This window comes from Leptodactylus fuscus, chromosome 4 (genome assembly GCF_031893055.1).
Source record: "Leptodactylus fuscus isolate aLepFus1 chromosome 4, aLepFus1.hap2, whole genome shotgun sequence".
Classification (NCBI taxonomy): domain Eukaryota; kingdom Metazoa; phylum Chordata; class Amphibia; order Anura; family Leptodactylidae; genus Leptodactylus; species Leptodactylus fuscus.
This window is the reverse complement of record NC_134268.1, coordinates 140421323-140446446: the sequence shown is the minus strand read 5'-3', so window position 1 is coordinate 140446446 and position 25124 is coordinate 140421323. Positions and strand designations below refer to the sequence as shown.

Here is a 25124-nt window from a genome sequence, read left to right as displayed (position 1 = left end):
TATCATCCAGTACACAAAGTGTCTAATTACTACAGGAGTTGACTGGACCATCACATTACATGTTGTTTTTTTGTATTTTTGCTCAAAATATAAGAATATGGCAGGCAGCTTATGGGGGTTTCCTGGAGTAAAAATAATGGTGACCTCTCTAAGGATAAATCATCAATATCAGATTGGTGGGAGTCCAGCTGTTCTCAGCAGTGGATACAGAGAATGGAGCAGGAAGCCGACATCTCTCTGTGTAGTGGTGGAAACAAGTTACTGCAGCTTAGCTCTCACTCAAGTAAATGGGAGCTGATGTGCAGTAAGCTAGTCTGACCACTACACAGAGGATGGAGCTGTTGCTTCATGTTCCATTCTATGTGCATCAAATGCTGAGAACAGCTCTTTGATAGGTTGCATGGTGTGAAATTCCTACCTGTCTGATATCAATTATCTGTCAGTTGGGTAGGCTGTTAATATTTTTAACTCTGTAAAACCCCTTTAAATGATAAATATCTCTTATGTTTTAGTTGATGTGAAATAACTAAATAATTTACTTCGTCTGCGGTGATTGTAGAAGTGGGTAAGGGTTTCGTACTGTGTATAAGGGATGGGATATGGAATGTAACTGTGTATCTTGTTTTTGCTGTAATTCAGAGAATACATGAGACTTTTGTGTTGAAGTTAATTTGTATTTGAGCTGCTATACGGTGAGAATCTGTACATAGTGTCTTTGGGACAGAGGTATTTGAAGTTAATATACCTCGATATACAACATTGTATGCTTTGTTATTTTCTGCCAGTAGTGTGTTGACATTTTTTTGTTTTTAAAAGTTGCCATATTCTGACAGCAGTCACTTTTTTATGTGTCTGTGTCAGGGGATGTCTTTTTTGCGGGGCCAGGTGTAGTTTTTAGTTGTTGCATTTTCGGGAAATGCTATTGGTTTGATCACTTTTGATTGATATTTGTATGATAATGAAAATAGTGAAAAAACTGCGGTTTTGGACTTTTCAGTATGTTTGTTGCTACGGCGTTAAGCGTCCAGGCAAAATATTTGTATAGCTTTGAAGAGCGGGCGATTTCAGACACAGGGATACCTGACATGTATGTGTTTCACAGTATTTAACTATTTTTATATGTGTTCTAGGGAAAGGGGGGGGGGGATTTGAATTTGTAATACTTATTTTTTATTTTATTTTTTTTCCTTTTTTTTTTTTTTTTTTTGTTTTTGCATTTATTAGACCGCCTAGGGGTATTGACATGGGTGGGCGGTGTCGCGGATTGTCAGAGCGGTAGGGGTCGGCAAACATGGCTGCTCCGGAGCGTTAAAGAGAGCCTCCTGGAGTATCGTTAAGGTGAGGGGCAAAGTGGTAAAGTATATGTATATGAGATTGTATGGGGTTAGGGGCTAAGCTGTAGAGGGCAATATGAATTTTGGGGCTTGCTATGGTCCAAAGTGTGTGCGGTTGCAGAGATGGTGATGTGAGTTTGGGTTTTGTGGGGGTCCTGGCACAAACGTATGTGTGCTATTGTGACGAAAAGTAGCCTATTGCGCAATCGGGTGTATTAACTATGTTTGTGGAAACTTTCAGCCAAATCGGTTGAGCAGGGTTTTGCATGATTGAGGAACAAACATCCAAACACACAAACCCACAAACTATTAATAGGATAATTTAGACATTATGATGCTTTCAGAAGTCAGCAATGCTAAAACTTACCTGCAAACTGATGAATATTTTATTCTGTAAGTCGCAGCTTTTTATTTCTTTATATTGTCCTTGCATATTTTACGATTAGATAGAATCAGTAATTCGTGATTTGCCATTACAAATTTTAACCACTTCCGGACCGCCCATAGACTATATAGGTCCAGAAAGTGGTTGCCTTGTTCTGACAGGACATACCAGTACATCCAAGCAGAGCACAGCAGCTGCACAAGATCACAGCTTCACTGTTTACATCGCATGTTGTCTTATAGCAACCGTGCAATGTAATTCCAACATTGTTCCATAAAAGCAAATGCAATGAAACTGCAATAACATTACATGGCAAAGTTTAAAGGGGTTGTCTAGGAATTTCAGTACTGAGCCAGGAGTCTGGGCAATGTGAGACATACTCATTTGCCCCCGACGCTCTGATGTCCACCGCCGCTGTCTTGTACTTGTGCTGGCGATAGTCCTTGTTTCATGAGACCACTAAGGCCACCGAAGAGCCACAAATTCTATTAGTTTTAATAGAGGTTTTTCTTCTTATACCAAGCTGCAATGGTATTGTATTGTGCCTACATAATGTATTGTCAGTACATTGTCTGCCTGAAGGAAAATGTAACTAAAATTAACTTTAGAAATTTTTATTAAGTAATCATAGTTATTATATTCTGTATCACCAACATATATTTAAAGTGATCACTAAATGGCACAAATAAAAAAAATGTTTATTTTAATTAACCACTAACAAGCTAGGGTCTAATATTACTATGTGGGTCTGGATAAATGTAACTGTGCCCTATTATTAAAGGCCACTCCCCTTTAAAAGACCACTCCCATTTTTTCCGTTTGTAAATTACCCTGTGAAGGGCTTGCCCAGGTTCACCTCTTTGGGGAGGGAGAAGTTTATAGAACCTGTGATGCTGATGTAAGAGGCTGGAACTCCTGTTCTGAATGAGTCAATGAGGTAGATTTATGAAGACTTGAGTTTTCAGCACCAGTCTTTACACCCCATTTATACCCACCCCTATTTACTGTGTTGTGTGCCTACACACTGATATTTACACCAGCATGCATTTTACACCATTAAACTGGCGTACAAGATCATAAATTGGACAGGAATGTAGTGAGGCGGCATAAACTTCTCTGCAAAAAACGTTTTCATGCCATAATAAGGCATAATAAATCTGTTCGACTCTTTTATCCTTATCTGTATGTTGTTAGCATTTGTATGAGATCTTGCAGTCAGGGAAAGGCTAGAAGATGAAGTTCTCCCTTGTAGTTTTCTGTTTTATTCTCTTTTCTTGGTCTCTTCCCTGTATGATGTGCTGCAGCAGATGAGAAATGTAATATGAGATTCTGCAGCAACTGGGAGAGTGAGCAGCTTTTGTGAGATTGCATTAGAATACTTATATGTCCAGCTCTGTAAAAAGGTTATACATTTCTTTCTCCTCTCTTAATCCTTCTCCATATTAGCAGCAATTATTCTACCATCAGTCACTCATTCTGGTGTTAGGCTGAGGCCCCACATTGCAAAAATGCAGCTTTTTTTTTGTACATTTTGTTGCATTTTTAGGCCAAAGCTAGGAGTGAATTGTGCAGAAGGCAGAAGTGTAAATAGTTCCTATATATTTTGCATTCCTATTGTAATGGTTTCTGAAGATATACAATAAAATTGAAGCTGTAGTAGATATAGTATTCTCTCAAGACAGGTTATGTCTTTGGTCATGTGCATTACAGTTTAGTAACTCCATGTGCCTCGTAGTAATAGCAGTTAACCCCATCATGTCCCTCACATTAACCCCCTGTGTGCCTCACATAAAAGTTGCTGATATGTGGGACATATGGAGGTAATAATGAGGTATCATCATAATTAAGGTCTTTTATTATTACCCCTATGCGTCTCACATATTAGTAATCCTTATATGGGGCACACAGGGGTTAATATGAGGGACATGATGGGGTTAATTGCTATTAATGTGAGGCACATGGAATTACTGAAACTAAATTAATAACCCCAAATGCTTAACAATAATAGGAATTGTAACCCCAGCATGTACCTGTGTTTTTTTACTTCCACTTTAACCTAGCTTCCTCTACTTGATGCAGGACAGCAACATTGGCCTCCCGAGCTTTCATCTTTCTTGCTAGAGAAGGGGGAGTGTCCTATATCATTTCTGTAGCACTAAAGGACCTCCCCCTTCATTTAATTTATGCAGGTCCTTGACAGTGCGACCATGACTCGAGTATAAGCCAAGGGGGGCTTTTTCATCAGAAAAACTCTGCTGAAAAAGTCGGCTTATACTCGAGTATATACGGTATCTTGAGTTCAATGTTGCCTCTGGAAGTAGCTAAATAACATTTGGATTCCAGCAGAGATCTCTCCAGATCTTTGCACTTTACAATATCCTTTGGCTTTATAATATACTGTTTTTGCCTAAAGCAAACAATGATCTGGGAACAGATCTTGGCTAGTGATGTAATCGGACATTGTCTGTACTGTCAACCCACTGAAGCTCATGTAGGAATATTGATGTGAGTACAAAACACTATGATGAGGTTGTAGATTGGGCTTCATATTCACTGAGCTGTACTGTACTTCTAACAGAATAAGCAACAGGGCATCCTCACATCAGCTTGGGTAATCTTTACCAGAAAGGACTTATAATTTATATTATATAGAAAATATGGAGTACAGATAATTCAACAACATGTATGTAACACTACCTACAGAATGTTTAACTGGCATTGAGCAAGTCAGTAGCCGTAATTTTAGGCTACTGTACAGGAATGATGAACTTTAGACAGTGTAGGACCTGTATCTATTGTACATCTGAGATATAGCATAAATGTATAAGATGGAAATGCCCCTTTAATAACGGGATATCCTGTGTTTACAATCCTCATATTTCAGAGTAATAAAGAGCACCATTTGTTCTAGAGGTTGTATCCTTGATAAGGATGAATCCAGATGAAGGAAATTTATTGCATCACGGTTCTTCCCACAGCACTTTGCACAAAATGTTCACAGAGATTTCCTCTGAGGACTTTCTGATTCAATTATACCTACAGGGAAACTGCCGGCATTTCCTTAGATATAATTGACTTGCTGCAAGTTACAAAACTGTGATAGTTTTGGAAATCGCAGCGTGTCCATTGCGCATATTTTACCACAAAGTAGGGATGGGATTCACTATAAATAATCAGCGGCGTTTACGCCACGTGGGCCCCGGCCTAAACACAGTGAATCAGCTTTCTTCCAGTGTTTCTTTAAGTTTATTAAAATGTTGTTTAAAAAAGAAATTTAAACATTTGCTGCAATATTTGCAAAACAGTAGCCACCAAGGAAAATATAATATAAATTAAGAGTATGTTTATTAAAAACTATGTACTGCAACACTGTTATCACGGGTTCTCTGGAACACCAATAATCAGCTCTGCAAAGAGGGGGGAGTCCGGAAATTTGACTTTTGGTCACTTGACTGTCTCTGATTTACTCATAGAGAGCCATTGATGCAGCAGGGAAAGCTGAACTCAGGGTCTTCTGGCACCTCGCTGCGCTCTGTAAATTGAATTCTCAGGCCTCTGGGGACCTGCGGGTATATATTAGTGAGAAAGCTTATCCAGTGCAGGGAATGCACTAGTAAGCTTTTTTTCCCCTGGATAACCACTTTAAATAATTAAAAATAGACTGCATTGAGAGAGAATGCAATAATGTATACAAACTTTATAGTCTTTTGAGTTTGTGTGTTTATATGAATTTGCAGAGTATTTTATAATGAATTGTATGTCATCTAGAGTGATAAATAGTCTATGTCATACTTACATACTCCTGTATTTCCTCTACAGGGCTTTTCAACTGCTCCAAGCTCCCCTTCTGTGAATTCACGTCCTATTGCACTGGGTGCATCATTGTCACTTAGCAATATTTCTGGGATCGGTGATAGACCCGAGGTGAAGAAACGTAGAGCACCTCCTCCTCCAAAACCAGTTGCTCCAGTTATTGCTGCTGATAAATCTCCTGAAGACATGTCAAGTGAGACGGTATGCTATTATTTAGTATAGAGTTGTTTATTGATAATTATGAAATAGGCAAAGTGTTTAAAATTTTGCATAAATGAAGTATAAATATATTTTGCCACATCTTTTTCTATCCCTCCCACTTGTACTGTACAGTACATTAACTTTGAATCCACACCTAAAATCCTTCTTGAGAGATCAGACAAACTGTCAGCTCATTGAGGAGACTGCTCATATGGCACCCATAAAAGTCAATAATGGAAGAGATTAGATGGGTAGAAAGAAATGCACAGATTTGAGGCAGTAAAGCAAACACACAGATGCAGCGTCTATTAAATGTTCGCTGTCTCACTGCAGATTCACTGTTGCATTCACAGCAACCCTGCTCAGTATTGCTGTACAATGTCCTCCATGCTGCTGCTTCTGACAGTATGCTCCTGAAAGATAAGGGAACATGATTTTATTTTCTCTGTGTGTAGTATTAGTTTCCCGTCTATTATGAAACTGAGCTCAGGCACAGCTAACAATCACAGAAGGAACCTGCAAAGAGAAAAATTGATGAGTACAAGATATATATCTAAACCTTGCAGCGCTGGAGTCTTGGGTTCAAATCCTGCCAAGGACAACATCTGCAAGGAGTATGTTCTCCCCGTGTTTGCGTGGGTTTCCTCCGGGTACTCCGGTTTCCTCCCACACTTCAAAGACATACTGATAGGGAATATAGATTGTGAGCCCTATATGGGACAGTAACTGTCAATGTCTGTAAAGCACCGCGGAATATGATGGCGCTATAAAAAATGTGTACTAAATAATAATAATAAGGCTTCAGCTTACTGCTCTGTTTCTCAGGCATCAGCTAATGATGCCTGCTGCATTGATCTGCAGAGTAAGAGGATCTCTGAGATCTGGGGACCAAGAATGGGTAAGTGTTGTTTTTTATTTATATAGCACAGCTACAGTGTGGTGTCACTGGGTGAATTATTAGTTGTCATAGGGCCACTGAGGGACATTATTAGTTGTCTGACGAATCCCATCCCCACTTTGTGGGAATATATGCGGTGTGGACACGTGGCGAATTCCACAGCTGTCGCAGTTTTGGAAAATGCAACATGTCAATTATATCTACAGAAACGCTGGTGGTTTCCCTATAGATATAATTTAAGGAGGTCTGCAAATGAAACCTCTGTGAACTTTCTGTGCAAAGTGCTGTCGGAAGAACTGCAATGCGTTGCCGCCGTGGCTTTTCCTGCAGTGCTTTTTTGCTGCAGGACGCCACGTGGGGCTTAGCCTAAAACGCACTGCATAAAACAAGCAACTGTGTTTCACTACTTGGAGCTTTAGAATAAAGTTTCTAAAAACAAGTACTCACACTCATTGAAGTATTCATATGTTCTACCTCCTAGAAAACTGTAGGAACATTTGTTATATTAGCCACAATTATTTATTAATACACTCTTTATAGTGAGTGGATCGCCTACGAAATGATTATATAGCAACATTTCAAATTTTAAATTTTTTTTTTTGCATTGAAAAATATGTTCATGTGGATTCCCACTTTAGCATTTGATTTATAGGAAGTCAAATGTTTTTTTTTTTTTGTTTTTTTTTATCAGTAGGGAAGAACGTCAATTCCTCATTAGTGGAGCTTCCTTAAAAAGATAACATGTTTGTTTAGGACATTTTACTGCTACAGTAAGGGTTGCTAACAGGAAAATCCTGTAGGAGAGCAGCTAGTTTATATTTGTAATGACGCATGAGAAAAGCCAGCTTTTTCAAGGTCAAGAGATTCTTGTTGTTTCTTCTCTTAAAAGCAAAAAGATACAAAATGTTCCCAGACTGGTATTCCCAGTTTGTATATATAAAAGTTAGTTTGCAGTATGGTGCATGCATAGCTAGAGAACCCGATTGCAGCTTATTGCCAGAGTCAGACTGGTGGTGCATTGCATTATGCACTGGGTAAGGTCTTGTTCACATGAGAGGCTTTGCAGATTCATCAGAGAAATGAGATGAGACAATATGTTACTCCTTTAAACTGTTGTGCATAGAAAGTTACTAGATTGGCTTTGTTACTAAGCTCAAAGATATTTTAATATTTAAAGGGGAATTTCCAGCCCATAATGACCTATGTACAGGATAGATCACCAGTATCTGATCTGTGGCGCCCAACACCAAGATTGTGCACAGATTAGCTGCTATGCATCTGATGGTATTCAAGTAATAGGAGAAGAGCTACAGCCCTATCCACTGTATAGAGTCTTGTACAAGTCATAAAAGTGTCTTTGTGGCAGATTATACCAGACTGACAGCCAAGTGTCATCTGAGTGCATTCTGTTATGAATTCACGTCTATGGTGGCTTTGGATTCATTTCATTCTAATGCCATGGATGATGATAGAGCAGATCCTATGCTGCAACATGTCATTAGAACAGAATGTAATGGAAGTCACCATAGATGTGACTGGATAATGCAGTGTAATCGGATGTCACTCTGAGTGTCATCCAAGGGCATTCAGCTGCAAACTCGGCCCCACATCGGATGCATACTCAGGTGTGTGCATGGGGTCTTAGTGGAGACTTCATAGCAGTTAGTCTCTACCCAATGGCTCAGTTAGAAACATAGTATGCAGAGAGAATAATAAAAATAGAATTTACAGAATGCAATGTCATTTAATGAACAGAACGCTTGTTACTCCCAAACTTACTTGCCAACTCTCCGAGAACATCTGAGTGGCTTCTGAATAGAAGAGAGACCTCCTGGATTCCTGGAGAAGTGGGCAAATCTATCAGGCCTGAGAGAATTCTCTGTTATTTCATATGTGATGGGCATGTTATGGATGTTATGCTCACACACTTTTCTCCAAGAGGACGCCTGTCATATATTGGCAGGTATGGTTATTCCTCATGTGCTTTTCAATATAGCAGCTTATTCTGTAAAGTTACTCAATAGGTTAGCTACCTTAAAATAGTTTGATGTAACTTCGTGGAAGTAGCCTGACCTGTGCTTGTATTGCCTTCCACAAAGCATGGAGCCTGGAGCAGTAATGTTATTACCCCAAATCTTATTAACATTTCATAGCTCTTATAACATCCCTTGGCTGTATGCACTTTATTGAGACAGCTGCTCTGAAAGGTCATGTTCCACCATGTTGTCCTGCACATTGCATTTCTAAAAAACTTGCATCCTTGAGTGTAGGACAAATGATTCCCAGCACAGATATATCCACTCTTTTATGAGATCAGCGCCATTGGCCACCATGATGTAATCTCTATTAATAGCCTCCTGATATACAAAGATAAAGCATTACTGGAAGCTTTGCCAACGTTTTACAGTGATTATAGTGATAATACATAAATCCTCATAATTTGTATATTTAAGTGGCATTCATTATTTTCTATAGTCCATCTAAATCTGCAGAAGAGACAGTTATCCTATTCTTAGATTATTATCTAACCTTAGAAATGTGTAAAGGCAAACTGAAGCGGACAGGCAGTTAACCACACAACCATCATCTATAGAAGAGAAGAAAATGAATATTACTTCTGTACGGCTGATGCTGTTGCTTTCCTTTTTATTCTCTGTCAAATGAAATCCTAATAAACTAAAACCCACATCTGGACAACCAATGTAAAGGATAAAGGTGAACAATTCTGCAGATTATTACTTTCTGTATGAAACAGTTTATTATAAAAAATTTCAACATAGCTGTATTTCTGACTATTTCTGCCCTTCTTCTAAAGCACACAATGATTGTTTGTGAAAGGTTATGAGACAGGTGAAAAAAAAGCTAAATTCATTGTAATGGGAACGTGAAAGGAAGCCAAGATAGTTGTCAAAACAAACATTCATGACTTCTTGTCGACAAGGATGTGAGAGCACTGGCCAGACCGACTTCCTCGACTGAATGGAGGCAGCGAGGAAATAGTGGGACACATGAAGTATAGGAAATCTCAGCTATTTTAGACATTTAATAGCCTTGTCTTGTTTATGGGTAACTTCCTACCTGACACATCCAGTTGAACTTGATGAATTGTTTGATAAAGGTTCTGCTTTTATTAATGTTTAACTGCCACTGACCTTGACATTTCAGCAAGAGTACGTGGAATGAGAACATTTGTGACTAAAGGAAATGAACCTTTCCCTTTATTTATACGCTGATAGTGAGGTGGGGACTGACATGGTAAAGGCCAAGGCTAGAACAGTATGTAAACATGTGATTGTGGGGGTGTTTGTTATTCAGAATAATAGTTATAGGATTTGTTCGGAGCTTGTGTGTGGTTTTGCTTAGCTGCACATACACCTTTCAGTTCTCTTTTATGTGTCAGAAAGGAGAATACACTACTTACTATTAAAGTTTCCACCACTATCTAGCATATGTTCCCAGGTACAGTTGTCATGCAGCGTGTTAATAGAATGTACAATGCACTGGAGATACAGCAAAGAGATATGCCGTATATTCCAACAATACCAACCGGCTATATTGTACCTGGCAGAGACCCACATGGTGAAGGGGGATGTCAGTGTTCCATAGAGCATATATGTCCCATGAATACCATTCTACATTACACATGCCAAGGTCATGAGTATTTGTATTGGTAAGCCTATACCATTTAAATGTATTTCCTATTTGCTGGACTCAGACCTTGGTAGATTTGTGTTCCTGCACTGCTGAATTTACTTGTGATATATTACTATGGAGATATACTCGTATATTCCACCACAGTTTTCACACCAACCTTTGCAAAGGATATTTGCCTTTATTACTTACGATATTGGAACTTCAACAATCTATCACCTTACCTGGATAAAAAACATACTGGTAGAATACTCTCTGATGCATCTCCTACAGCACTAGCCAAAATATTAGAGGAATGTGATTTGTGCAATATGGAGAGAGAGAATCCCAGACATGAGGCACTATATTTAGACAATTGAGACCCACAAGGTCAATACTAGACTTCTCACTGCTACTATGTATCAGAGAGTGTTAGATACTGAGAACAGATCTACATTGGACCCAGCACCAGAATATGAGGCCATTCATGGTTTGTATACAACAAATAGGTACATTTTTTTGCCACCATTGTGTTCTCTCCTTTAGGCTATATTTTATATGTTACAGAAATGTAACAATACCAAAAAAAAAAAAAAAAAAAACTAAAACAAATTTTATTTTACGTTCAAAGTTGTAATATATATCTGTAAGGGTTTTCCCAATATAGATAATTAGAACCCCATCTTTCAAGCGCTTCTAACTGCTGGGACCATCATAAATAAGGAGAATGGGGGTCAATAAATACTCCATGTGAATAGAAGATTGGCCTTTTCTGGCATGGTGATCTGTAGCATTCCTATAGAAAGAAATTGAGCAGTGGTTCACAACAAGTATTACGCATAAGACATATGCATGTTAGGTTAAATTCATATGGATGAATTTGGCACTGATTTTGAGGCGGATGCCACCTCAAACGCAGTGAATGTACAGAAAAGAAATCTAAATTCAATCAATGTTGTGACCACTGTGAGGCCCACCAGGCCCTGCGAGTGTCCTGCAACACCCGCGGTCGGAACTTGCTGTTTTTAAATTTTTACATGGAGAGACCTAAAATGTCTAACAATTGCTGAGAAACAACAGCATCTTCATACAATATTGCAGACACATGAATAAGCATATTGAAATAAATAACATTACCTTGTATGTATGTCATACACCAGTACGCGCCCCAACCGACTCTTTGTCCGGATTATAAAACCCGGTTTCGCGGCAGAGAGCGCAAAACGCTCACCGCCGCTCACGGCCGGACATCTCTCTCACCCATTCAAATGAATGGGTGAGAGAGACTCCTGCAGGTTTCCGTCTCCTGCCTCTGTTTTAGCCAGGAAATGGAAACCTCAAGTACATGTTACTTATGCTGTATGCTGCACGGGAAAAAAAATGCTAAAGGCAATGCTAGAATTGATGTTTCCTTTTATATCCCACCCTGAAAATAGTTAATAAAATGTAGTCAATAAGTTACAGGCACCCCAAAATAGTTGCATTGAAAAGTAAATCTAATACCGCAAACACCAAGCCCTCATATGGCCACATTGCCAGAAAATAAAAATAAAAATCTAGTTTGTACAATGTGAAGACAAAAACCCCAAAAGTTGCCAAATCATTAGGACATAAGTGGCTGCGACTAGAAGGAAAAGTATAATCTGTGCGAGTGTTTTCAGGGGACACCCCATATTTAGAGCTTATGAGAGATAATGTTTTGACACCTCAAGGGCTTTGTAAATGCGACATGGTTCCTGAAACATAACAGCCAGATCTGCCCTCTAAAAGCTCCTTGGGGGAACCTTCCCTTCTGCGTCTCGCTGTGTGTCCATATATTAGTTTACACCTACAAGTGGGGTACTATGGTAATCCGGAGAACTTGCATAACAAATTGTAGGGTGCGTTTTCTCCTTTAACCCCTTGTGAATGTGCAAATTCTAGGGCTAAACAAAAATATTAGTAAAATAAAATCAAATTTGAAAATTTCACCTCCATTTTGTATTAATTCCTGTTAAGCACTTATAGGGTTGAAATACTAGGTATATGTTGTTTTGGCTTATTTAAAGGGATTCTACTATTAAACTACTTTTTTTTTCTAATGAACACGTCGGAATAGCCTTAAGAAAGGCTATTCGTCTCCTACCTTTAGATGTGGTCTCCGCCGCGCCGTTCTGTAGAAATACCGGTTTTAACCGGTATGCAAATGAGCTCTCCGCAGCAATGATGGCGGGCCCCAGCGCTGAAAGGCCAATGAGCGCATCCCCATTGCTGCCCGAGAGCTTTTTCCTGCGCCGCCTCCTTCTTCTGCAGCAACTCTGCCTCTTCTGGCTTCTCTTGCTCTTGTAGTTCTATACAGGAGCATAGAGAGGCCACCCCAAAATGGCCGCCGGCCAGCTCCTGTATTGAACTGCAAGAGCGGCTACCCAAGATTGGCCGGCGGCCATTTTTGGGTGGCCGCTCTTGCAGTTCAATACAGGAGCCGGACGGTGGCCATTTTGGGGTGGCCTCTCTATGCTCATTTGCATACCGGTTAAAACCGGTATTTCTACGGAACGGCGCGGCGGAGACCACGTCTAAAGGTAGGAGACGAATAGCCTTTCTTAAGGCTATTCCGACGTGTTCATTAGAAAAAAGGTAGTTTAATGGTAGAATCCCTTTAAGGGGTGCAGTTTTGAAAATGAGGTGATTTATGGGGGGTTTTTAATACAAGGGTCTTTCAAAACCCCTTCATAACTGGATTAGTCCCTTAAAAAATGGGTTTTAGAAATTTCTTGAAAATTTTGAATATTGTTGTTTCACTTGTAAATCTTATAATATCCGTAAAAAATAAAAGGGTGACTAAAGTTTGATGTCAACATAAAGCAGAGATCTGGGACATGAGATTTATGATATAATTTTGGCGGTCTGACTATCTGTATGCAATGCACATCATTTCAAACTTTATAAAATGCATATTTTTCAAAATTTCCACCAAATTTCCTATTTTTTCATAATTAAACACAAAACATAACAACCAAAATTTACCACTAACATGAAGTATAATGTGTTACGAAAAAACAATCTCAAAATCACTTTGGTAAGTTAAAGGGTTCCAAAGTTATTGCCACATAAAGTGACATGTCAGTTTTGAAAAATCGAGCTTGGCCAGGAAGTCAAAAAGTGCCATCGGCGGGAAGGGGTTAAAATAAATATCTGAAAAAGTCACGAAAATACAATACAGGGGAACAGATGAACCCAAAGACCTGGTTAAAAAGAGGTACTAGAATGTTAGGGACAAAAAATAGCATTTTAATTATTGAATCCCTTTAAGTTTATAACCAATTTACTGTTGACAGACTTCCTATAAAGGGCCCGGGGTTAACCACTTTCTTATATTGCTGGCTTGTTTAGGATAGGCCATCAATATTAGTTCTGTGCTGGTCCGAAATCCAGTAGCCCCCAGAAATCAGGAAAGTATTGTTCTCGGTAACGTTTACATGCCAGGACCAACACTGCTCACTTGCTCTTCTTACTGTAGCTTGTGCTTTTAGTACTGCATTGGAGCACCATACACTTCAATGAACACTGCTGCAGTAACTGCAGCTACAGATTGTACAGTGAGTGAGAAGCGCAGCCCCATGTAAACACTACTGTAATGTCCTGGATCTCACAGATCTAATATTGATGGCTAGTCCTAAGGATATTAGAAAGTAGATAACGATTGAAGTTAAATATGTAAAATTTAGAGATGAGCGAACGGCGTTCGATCGAATTGATATTCGATCGAATATCAGACCGTTCGAGTTGTTCGATTCCAATCAAACACCACGTGACAAACTCACTAAAAATTTGATTCCCCTCCCACCTTCCCTGGCTCGTTTTTTGCATCAATAGCTGTGCAGGGGAGGTGGGACAAGAAATACTGCAAGGTAGGCAGTGAAAAAAAATCGGAAAAAGGAATTGGCGGCCGGAAACAGATAACCTCCAATTTAAACGAATGGTGGATTTACCAATCGACTAATTTGGGACTTTGAACTACATGAATGTGACACAGGGACAGATCTACAGGCAGGGTTAGCTAGGGATAACCTTTATTTAGGGGGGAATGTCACTCACCTAGCTCTTTGGGGCTCTATCTTGTCGGGATACCTGTCAGCTTACGATATGCGCAAGCTGACTTTTTTCCCATAGGGATGCGTTAACCAGCGTTGATTGGCCGAATGCCCGTACAGTGGTCAATCAACGCTGGTCAATGCATTCCTATGGCTCGGAACTACTAAAGGAATAGCTGAGCTGAGAGTGTTAGTACTACTAAGGAATAGCCAGCTGAGTGTGCAGTGTGGGAGATTATCCTATTCACTACACAGCATGTATCCCACGCTGTGTAGTGATTAATCCCCTCCCCCCGGTGTCCGCTTACCTGCAGCTCTTTGCTCTTGGTCCACTTAGGTCCATGGTCCCGGTTTCAGAGCGCCCTACCCCCCTCTCCCTGACTATTATTATAGAGAAGGTGGGGCTTAGGAGAGTGTGGGCGGGTACTGGGCGGGGAGACTCACCGCCCACACTCTCCTAAGCCCCGCCTTATCTATAATACTAGTCGGGAGAGGGGCGGGGCTTAAGAGTGTGCCCACATTCTCCTAAGCCCCGCCTTCTCTATAATAATAGTCGGGGAGAGGGGGCAGGCCGCTCTGAAACCGGGACCGTGGATCGAAGTGGACCAAGAGCAAAGAGCTGCAGGTAAGCGGACACCGGTGGGGGTGGGGGGAAGGGGTTAATCACTACACAGCGTGGGGTACATGCTGTGTAGTGAATAGGATAGTCGTTACAATCCCAGCTCTGCTCAATCAACAAACAGTAGTGTCCAATACTACAAACTCAGCTCAGCTATACTGATAATCTGAGCGTGTAGTGTCCGATGTAGGTGAGCTGAGTGTGTAGGAGATGTAGATGTAGGAGAGCTGGCAGATATGCAGCAGACTAACACACTCAGCTCTGCTAACATCGGCCAGCTCTGCTACATCTCTGGTGTAGCAGCTCTGCATTACACCCAACCAACCCTCCATCTACTCCTCCTGTCACACACATCTCATGTGTAGCATAGCTCAGCGCACACTCAGCTTTACTACATCTCTATAACAAAGTGTAGAGATGTAGCAGACCTGAGTGTGTGCTGAGCTATGTTACACCAGAGATGTGTGTGACAGGAGGAATAGCCAAGCTGAGCGCACGGCTGGCTCTGCTTCATTTCGCCATAGGTATGCATTGACCAGCGTTGATTGGCCAGTCTTACAGCATTCGGCCAATCAACGCTGGTTCTGCCGGAGGAGGCGGAGTCTAAAATTGGACTAGAATGGAAACTGCTGTGGACGGCTCTTAGACTCCGCCTCCTCAGGCAGACCCAGCATTGATTGGCCGAATGTCGTAGACTGGCCAATCAACGCTGGTCAATGCATTCCTATGGGAAAAAGTCAGCTCCGGCATATCGCAAGCTGACAGGGGATCCCGACATTATAAAGGTACTTGATTCCCCCAGACATGCTTCCCCTGCTGTCCCAGTTGCTTTCCAGGGTGTTGGCATCATTTTCTGGGGTGTCTTAGTGGACTTGGTGACTCTCCTGAGTCGAATGGTAGGATCCCCTGTGGCAAAGCATTTTCTCCCATAGACTATAATGGGGTTCGATATTCATTCAAATAATCGAATATTGAGATGCTATTCGTAATGAATATCGAATATCGAACATTTTACTGTTCGCTCATCTCTAGTAAAATTGTTGTTTACCTAACATTTCAGTAAACTATACATAAGCTAGTGGTATAGAGGGTGTATGAAAGGAGTAGCACTATATTTGCCAATTACATCAGTTGTATTTTGTAGTTTTAGCAATTTTTCCTGTATGCTCAATCTGTAGTTTGCATTCCTTTGTGGGCTGGTGGGTGGAAACTACCTGCCATACACTGCTCACAGTAAGTAGAGTCACATCTGTTGTAAATCTCACACTGAAAAACAGCCCCAGGACCATGCAGAACAAATACAAAGAAATTCTGCCCTGTGTTTGTGAATAACGTACTTAGGTTGTGAATGCTCCTATTTAGCTCCAGCATCAGACAATCTTGTATTTCACTGTCTGTTCCTGTTCACTCCTAAACCCTAATGTGATCTAGGTAATATGACCACCAGTCCATCTAAAAATGAATATAGCAGAGGTTCTCAGATTGAAAGGTTTTTTTTTTTTGTTTTTTTTTAGGAGGGGCAACAATGCAGGCTAATTAGAATGGATATAAGTATTTTTCTCTAACAAGATATATTACGGTTTCATAAAATCACCTGCACTATTCATTTATCTAAAGTTTGTTAAGTTATTGAACATTTAAAGCCCAATTGGCAACAAATGAATTAATGTATATTTTGAAATGTAAATTCACATAGGAACCAGAGACACTTTTTCGAGAAACATAGTAAACATATTAATGCTAATCTAATAATCAGATCTAAAAGAGGGACATATATTGGCAAAATAGGGACAGAAAGGTTGATCTAAAAGCAGGGATTGCCCTTCTGAAAGGGGGTTAATTGTGAGTAGACAGCATTTTATTCCCCCAATAGATATGTATAAATAAACCTTACATATCTAAGTACCTTGTGTATCAAATGAAAGGGAAATTAATCTGCTAAATTGGGAACATAGACAAAAATATTCTTCTGATATTGTACAGTGTTTAACATTACAGTTAAGTTTGTCCTGGGCCTCCACTGCTCCATGAAGTCTGGGGTTTTTCAAGGCCAGGGTGAAAACATATTTATTTCAGGTTTTGTTTTGACTGCATATATAAGATGTTATCAGGTTGCAGCAGCCAGCTACTGAAAGAACCTCTACTTGCCTTCCACAGGCTGTGAATCATAAGGTTGATTTGGATAGACATGGATATGTGAAGCCATTCAGTTCCGTCGTTCCCAGTACTTTTTTTCTACAGAGCTAGAATGCTCTGCAGCATTTGCTGTCATACTAAAGTTTTACATTTGGACCTTATTTATCTTACTAGAGTTAAAAGTCCTCTTACAGTTAGCATAAATGTAATAGCTGTCATGTAAATCCATGGAAAATAATACAATTCTTGGAACAAAATGTACCAATGTGGTTAAAGGCTTGTACAGCAGAGGGCATACTTGGGCACATAGGGATTGGATTTAGGAACACAACCTCAGTGTGCTCAATGTAGAAAAGTGCTTTCCTGTAAAATGAGTTTATATGCTTCTCATATGTGAGTGATTACAGTTGCCATGAAAAGTAATCAACCTCCATAACAAATCGTTTCCAAATCCAACACAAAATTCCACCTTAAAGGCTACTGCAGTGTCAATGATTTAACCCACTGAATAGTAACATACATAACAGTAACATTGTACATGAGAATGGTTGAGGACACAGGTCCAGCAAGTCTAACCTATAACCCTACAGTGTTGATCCAGAGGATGAGCTGATGCCACTTGCTCCATCAATCAGAATAAAACCTTGGATCCCTCATAAGGTTTGCTTTACACACCCCTGTCTATTATAGAACTGCTTGCAGTGTGTAATTGCAGTAATGAGTAGCAGATGTCACTATAGATTTCATCTGTATATTAACAGCTATTAAACTGAACACCTTTGGTGTACTGGTACAGTAAGAAAGCATTGTGTGAATCTAGCCAAGATGCAGACATGATGCAATTAATCTGATATTAATTAGCTGAGATAAAACATATCAAATACCTGGACTTTGTTGACTGCGACATTTGACTGCATGTCAAGTGTGTGGTCCCAATCATTGGCTTGCACAAGAAAACAATATAAAAAGGCACTGGATATTCATATAGATACAGCTGAGGCATAGTTCATAGAGATGAGCAAGTAGTACTCGATCGAGTAGGTATTTGATCAAATACTACGGTATTCGAAATACTCGTACTCGATCGAGTACCACTCGCTATTCGAATGTAAAAGTTCGATGCAGAACCAGCATTGATTGACCGAATGCTATAGAGTCAGCCAATCAACGCTGGTTCTTCTCCTACCTTTAGAAGTCTTCTTCGTGCAGCTTCCCCGCGGCGTCTTCCGGCTCTGAATTCACTCTGCCAGGCATCGGGCCTGGGCAGAGCCGACTGCGCATGTTCGCTTGTAGTGCGGGCATGCGCAGTCGGCTCTCCCCAGGCCCGATGCCTGGCAGAGTGAATTCAGAGCTGGAAGATGCCGCGGGGACGCTGCACGGAGAAGACTTCTCGGAGGATCCAGCCCGACCCTCACTCGTGGACTTGGTAAGTATAATTTGATCGAATGTTGCCTATCCCTGAAACGAGCATTTATCCCCCATAGACTATAATGGGGTTCGATATTCGATTCGAGTAGTCGAATATTGAGGGGCTACTCGAAATGAATATCGAACCTAGAACATTTTACTGTTCGCTCATCTCTAATAGTTCACATGTTCATAGTTATCTACACTACCTAGACATGGTAGAAAGATTAATCTATCCTGATTAGGCCGGTGGTCACATGCCCTTGAGTGATTTCATTATTGCATTATTATTATGTATTATGGTGGAGTTTTATGTTCTTGTATTCTTTTAAAATAATTTATTTCTACATTGGCTGTCATCCACAAAAAGCCTTGAGACTTTGTCATTAGTTCTGTTTTATTTTCATAATGTTTGGATGCTGAGCTGATAACCTAATACCCTTGGCAGATTCCGTGTTTTATTATCAGGGTGAGCACCCAATTATAAGTTTTATTGCGTTATGCATATTGTTCTTGTTTGATTGGTTTATTACAAACTTCTAAAAGTTTCAAAATTTTCCAAATAATCCTAATTTACAATGTTGGTTGAATAATTTTAATTGTAACTGTGAATATTGGTTTGGGTGTGTATTTATATGTATGTATGTATGTCACTAGATGGCATGAAACACATGGCATGACTGTACAGTTCAGTCCATAACCAGGGTGGAGTATTTTATCCTCTACAGGTTGGTTGCAATAAAGTGTAAATGTAGGCTACACATCTTGTCCCCCTATGGGTTTCTGCGGAGTTCCATCTGCCACACTTGTGGTGGTCATCCAGTCACTTAGAAGTTGTCCGCTGTACTCCATGGTGCGCCCCTTCTACATCACTTCCTCTCACAGGTTACAATCTCTCATGGTCTTATTTGCCCTTATTAACATAACAGAAGCATACAGTAAAAGACCAAATGCTAGGCTGTGTTTTATATCCATTGTTTCATAGGCCACACTGGATTAGAAAATATAATTGGATGGGAGTTATATCTGTTTTGAAGTGGTAAAAACTTTCTAGCAGAGATGGAAAGGTGCAGTTATTGTATCAAGCAGTGAAGCAAGCCTATTTACTACATGAAGATAATTTTAGCATAGAGATACAGGAAGGTGTATCAAGTATTTAATACAGATAATTATAGTATACACCGGATTAAAGCAGCTCCTACACACTAATATGTACATAATTTATAAAGAGAAAGAGAATGCAAAACACTAGAAAGTGTTATTTTATTACCAAGATGGTCTAAGGATATTAGTGGCTTATTGGAATTCGCATAAGAAGTAAAAATCATTGCCAATACAAATAAAAGGGGTGGTATGAATTTAGAAACAGTTGAGGTTTGTCAAGCATTAATGACACATCTCTGCCATCAGTGGAGATGAAATACTCATTGACAAAGAAAAAAAATAATGCACCCAGATAGAAATGTTGGATTGCTACAGAGCTTGGCAGTTGTGTCTTAGGCAGATATGTAATGGGTTTTGCCACAAAATGGTGTAAAAGTGCATCACCTGCCAGGGGTAAACCTAGCCTCTCTGCGGCCTGAGGTGAGCTATAGAAAGGCGCTATCCTCCCCAAACAAATTAATTTAACTAATTAAAATTGTAGAACACGCCCTCCATTTGCGTATAAAAAATCCCCTTTTTTGGCTCCCACATAGTATTACACATCCTTTTTTTGGCCCCTACAAGGTATATAACCCCATTTATTTTGTAGCAGCCGATTAAAAAAAGAATGCCGCTCCCCTGTTTATTCCATGAGAAGCTATGAGGTCATCACTTCATGGAAGATGCGCCCCTGTCACCTGCTGCCTTTATAAAATAACTCTCAGAAGCTACTTTGGAATAGTGTATCTCTTGGTAAGAGTTTGGAGACTACTGAGCATGCCACTCTTAAGAAATTGCCCAGCTGACAAACTTTGAGCACCTCATTGCACTGAGGGAGGCAGGATGGTTGTTACGGTCAGCAGGATATATTAAAAAAAAAAACTAAAAGAAATAATATCCTGTGGAGCCCTCTGGACTCTGACTGCAAAACACCCAAGTGTGAATACAGGCTGGCAGTTAGTGTCACTGCCAGCTAAACCAAAGTAACAGGGTGTGCCCTGTCAGTGAATATGACAAAGCTGGATATGACTGTGTTAATGAAAATGAAGAAAAGGGTCATACATAATGCAATGACATTTACTGTACATTTTGCTTCAGCTTTGTGGACTTAGGCTAAGAAGACCCCACGTATGGGTCGCAGCAAAAAAAAAAAGTGCTGCATTGCCTCAGCAATTTTCTCAGAAGGTAACCTCTGCGGACTTTTTTTGGGAGAAATCGCAGCATGTTCGCTGCGTTTATTTTTCAGCAATGTGTGGATGGGATTCGCTAGAATCCTGTCCACTTTACAGTGAATGCACAAATGTTGCGGTTGTTGGCCTGAATCGGCTATATGTTTGTTTTATAATTTCTTACAATATTTTTATACAATAAAGCATACATATAGTTGGTGAATGAGTTAAATATTATTTCTGTAAGTGAAATGCACTACGTTATTACTGCTGTTAACGTGAGCCAAAATATGTTGTGGTTCCTTGTTGTCCTAAACTTTAACTTCTACGTGTCTCAACTATGGGGGTGTTGTGTTATTAATTTGTACTGCCAAGTGTCGTGTTATTTCAGAAATAAATCACAATAGTCTGAAAGGACTTTAACTTGTAAATGGAATCAAACATTTTTAAAGTGTTCTGGGGTTTGGCTTCTTGGCTTGGCTAATGCAACATGGTCATGTATATGCAAACCAAGTTCAAAATCAATTTAATAATTTATTATTAAGAAGTTATTTTAAGTCACTTGTAATTAGACAAAATGTGTTTGTATAGTGCCCACAACCCCTAATAGCAATTACTAAAGACATTTTTGGCTGAAGGAACATATGAGTTGTCACAAGCAAAGTGGTTAATGCCGTGAAAAACAACCTTGTCGGCCTGTTCAAGTTAAAAACTCGTGAACGTCTACGGGTTTACTCACATAGCTCTATCTAAGTCCATTTTGACAGACAAAGATAAAGCAAAAACATAATCACGTGAATAGACACATTAATACTAACAAGATTTCTGCCATAAATACTATTATATCATCCTGGCTACCAACTCTGTCTCCCTTTCTACAGTGTCAGATTTGGGTTCTATTGACATGTTTTTCATGTATGTGCACTGCAATTCCCTTTGAAGTCAATGCTAATTTAAATCCAGTGACATGAGTCAGTAAAACTCTGTTCTAGTTTCTGGAGATCTGTGTATTCAGACATTTATGTCCAATATACTGTATATGCAGTAGATTATCCAGACCACTGCGAAATGTAACAGACTCAAACTATTTGTCATTGATCTGAAACATTGCTCTTTTTTTTTTTTTTTCTTTTTTTTTTTTTACATTTTTCTTGAAAACAAATTGTAAATCTAGAATTAAATGCATTGTAAGTATTAACCGGGATTTCTCTTTTCAGCTATACACTACAGTACAGAAAGAACAGCAGAAAAAGAAAAGAAGAGCACCACCACCACCGCCAACCTCTCAGATGCCAAATGAGAAAGAAGAAAATTTGGAGAATAGGAAAAGCTCCGCTGGTAAGTAATAAGTTGTGCAGAAGGCATGTTATAACAATTGGCATGTGTTGTGTTGTGCTTTACCTTAAACTAATACAGCAAGCAGAACATTAACCTGCCTGGACTGCAGTGTTTGCTACGTAACCTCCAACTATTTGACTGTACTTATAGTTCAATAGGGACTGTCTTGGTGACAGACTCCCTTTAAGTTAAACTTAGTTCAGTGTCCAGTGGCGTCGCAGACTGTCTGTGGTCTGTACACTCTATACCCAATGTCTGCACTCTGATGTCTACAAAAAAGCAGCTGTCACATCACAGAAGACTCAGCATATGCCTTACAAGTGTTTTGTTTTTTTTTTCCATTTTTACTCATGATGATGTCTGAAAATGTGTTGCTGAGTATGCCATTATTCACAGTAAACAGGAAAAGTATGCATAGGTTTGCATATGATTGCATAGGGTATCTTTGGCTGTTTCTCAAGATAAGATGGAACCTGTAGTTTTTTTCAGTTCACCTGGTTTGAGCTTGCAGTCTGTGAGGAATGAATGGCTGAAAAACCATGCTGCTTTCCATGTGGGTGCATTTTTCAGCTGCATCTCGGGTGCAGTTTATCCAGAATGTGTAAATCCTTAGGCATTATAATTAAAGTACTGAGAATGTAGTCCACACATTACTATGGTTATGTCATCGTGTAGTCCTGATATGTATGAGCTGCGGCTTCTCCCAGTGATGGAAGACTACAGCCCCGGCTCCTGCTGCAGCTGAGAAAGGGCAATTCTATTAAATTACAGCAATGATCACTACATAGAGAATGGAGCTCTACTTCTGTCCCCGTGTGTATTTTGGGTATTTCTTTTTCCATGAGTTATGTGACATTCTTGAGCAACTTTCTTACGCCATGTTAGTTTGGTGTGGGGACTTAAACTTTTCCTTTAATGCAATGCTATACCGCTCCTCCCTTCCACAGATAGACTTTACTCTGAAGCTAAAAGTGAGATCTGCCATGCTCTCCAAGTTCTTCATATAGCAGACCACTGCCGAGAATTTTACAGGCATAAAAGGGTCCATATGTACTTTTCCACAGTTCACCATCAATATACTAGGATAGACTGGATTCTTGCCACTGGATCATGACCTCATGAGGGTAGATTTCTTTCTTCAAGACCATACCAAAGGGCCTTCTTTTTGGTATGTGAATGAATCTCTTCTTACACTAGCTTCATACTAGCATTTGGGTTTCTGTCCTCTGTATGGGGAGTCTGTATGGGGACCCAAAAGACGGAAACCCTGTCCACTTAAAAAAGTGGTTAAATGTGGAAACTCGTGGACCCATAGATTATAATGGAGTCTGCAAGGTTTTCGCCAATTTTATACTGAAATCTGCTGAAAGAAAAGTCTTCCTTGCAGGTCCTGTCTGCTGATTTTAAGCAGATTCTGCAGCGTAGTCTCCTACAGAAAATCCAACACTAGAGTGAATTCAACCTTACAAATCCTGGTATCAAATAATGCATATTGAAAGCTCTAGACGAATTCATTCTGTATAACAAAGCATCTGATACTAACCCAGCTACCTCTTGGGCAAGCGACAAAACTACCATCAGAAGAGTTATTATTGCAGAAGCTTCCCGATTAAAAAGGGAACGAACTAAAGTGCAGACTGATCTCGAATATAGGCTCCTTAAACTGGCAAGGCCCCAAGACCTGACGACTTTTACTCTTTATATTATAAGGAATATAAAAGAAAGATTTACACCACATCTTCTGTAGATGTTCAGTAACGGTAATCCCCAAGCCCAATAATAATACCCCCTTAGCTAACTATAGACCGATATCACTCTTAAACTTAAATATCTTTTTTTCCTCCTCTTCCTTCCTGCCGGAATTGCTTACTCCCATCTTTACTTCATTTTGAACAGGTTGGCTTTATACCCAGTAGACATGCCTCATATAGCGTATGAAAACTTAGCAACTTCATACATTGTCGTGACGGATACCATCAGCCTGTTTCACTTCTGGCCTTTGACATCGAAAAGGCTTTTGATAGTCTGTCATGGGGCTACCTTGCTTAGGTGCTCGGGTTCATGGGCATTACAGGCCAATTCCAAAGAGGCCTATGTGCACTTTATTGTGGCGTACCTTAAGCTCCCTGTGGACTCCCCGATCTCTATTAGTATTCCTCAAGGCACTTGCCAGGGTTTCTCCATCTTTGCCCTTGCAGTGGCATCTTCTTCTCTTGCAAGGTTGCAAATGAGAAACTTTCTATTAAAATTAGGCATATAGAAGGTCTCCGAAAGATAGACACATAACATACCTCCATAAACGAGTAGAAGGCATACCCGTGCCTAATGTCTATAAGTACTGCATTTCAACTAGGTTATCCCAAATTTCTTTCAATTCCTAATTCTAGTGAAAGCCTGCAATGGGTGACATTGGATTCGTCTCTTGCGGCTCCAGCTTCATTGGAAGTCCTACTCTGGTGCCCACAATTGTCAACTTGCCTACTTCCTCTGGCTGCCAAGTTAACCTGCTTTATGCTCCAGCTGTGCCAGAAGGTGGTATTTCAATGTTCTCTACAGAAACTCATATCACCCTTACTTCCACTTTTTTGTAACCTTCTTTTTCCTTTGAAACTTTCTTAGGAGAACTTTGCGCGGTGGAGACATGCTAGATTTAGGCTTCTTGGGAATTTCCTTGTTCACCGATGCATGGTATTCAAAGAATACTCCACTAGTATTCACACCCCTCTCCATTGGAAGTCTTCAGGACCCATAGATATTTCACTTTTTTCAGGCATTGGTCCCCAACACAACGGCCAATCAAGTTACCAACTTTGAAAGACTGTACAGGGAGGCAGATAGAGGCCTTTATATATATATATATATATATATATATATATATATATATATATAGTGAGTTCAATTCCCTACCAAGTACTACTAAACTGGGAGAGTGACCTGGGGACATCTATGACCTTAGCTCAATGGCATGACCGTTGTAT

General features: G+C 39.9%; 1 protein-coding gene across 1 annotated transcript in view; it reads left to right on the top strand.

Moving 5' to 3' along the window:
• The window catches only part of COBL (cordon-bleu WH2 repeat protein), a 241349-nt gene that overhangs the window by 164248 nt on the left and 51977 nt on the right, over window positions 1-25124 (top strand). The window contains exons 8-9 of the mRNA XM_075271170.1: window positions 5539-5733; window positions 22026-22146. Of these exons, the coding sequence (XP_075127271.1) occupies window positions 5539-5733; window positions 22026-22146 (316 nt within the window). The remainder of the gene's footprint in view (window positions 1-5538; window positions 5734-22025; window positions 22147-25124) is intronic.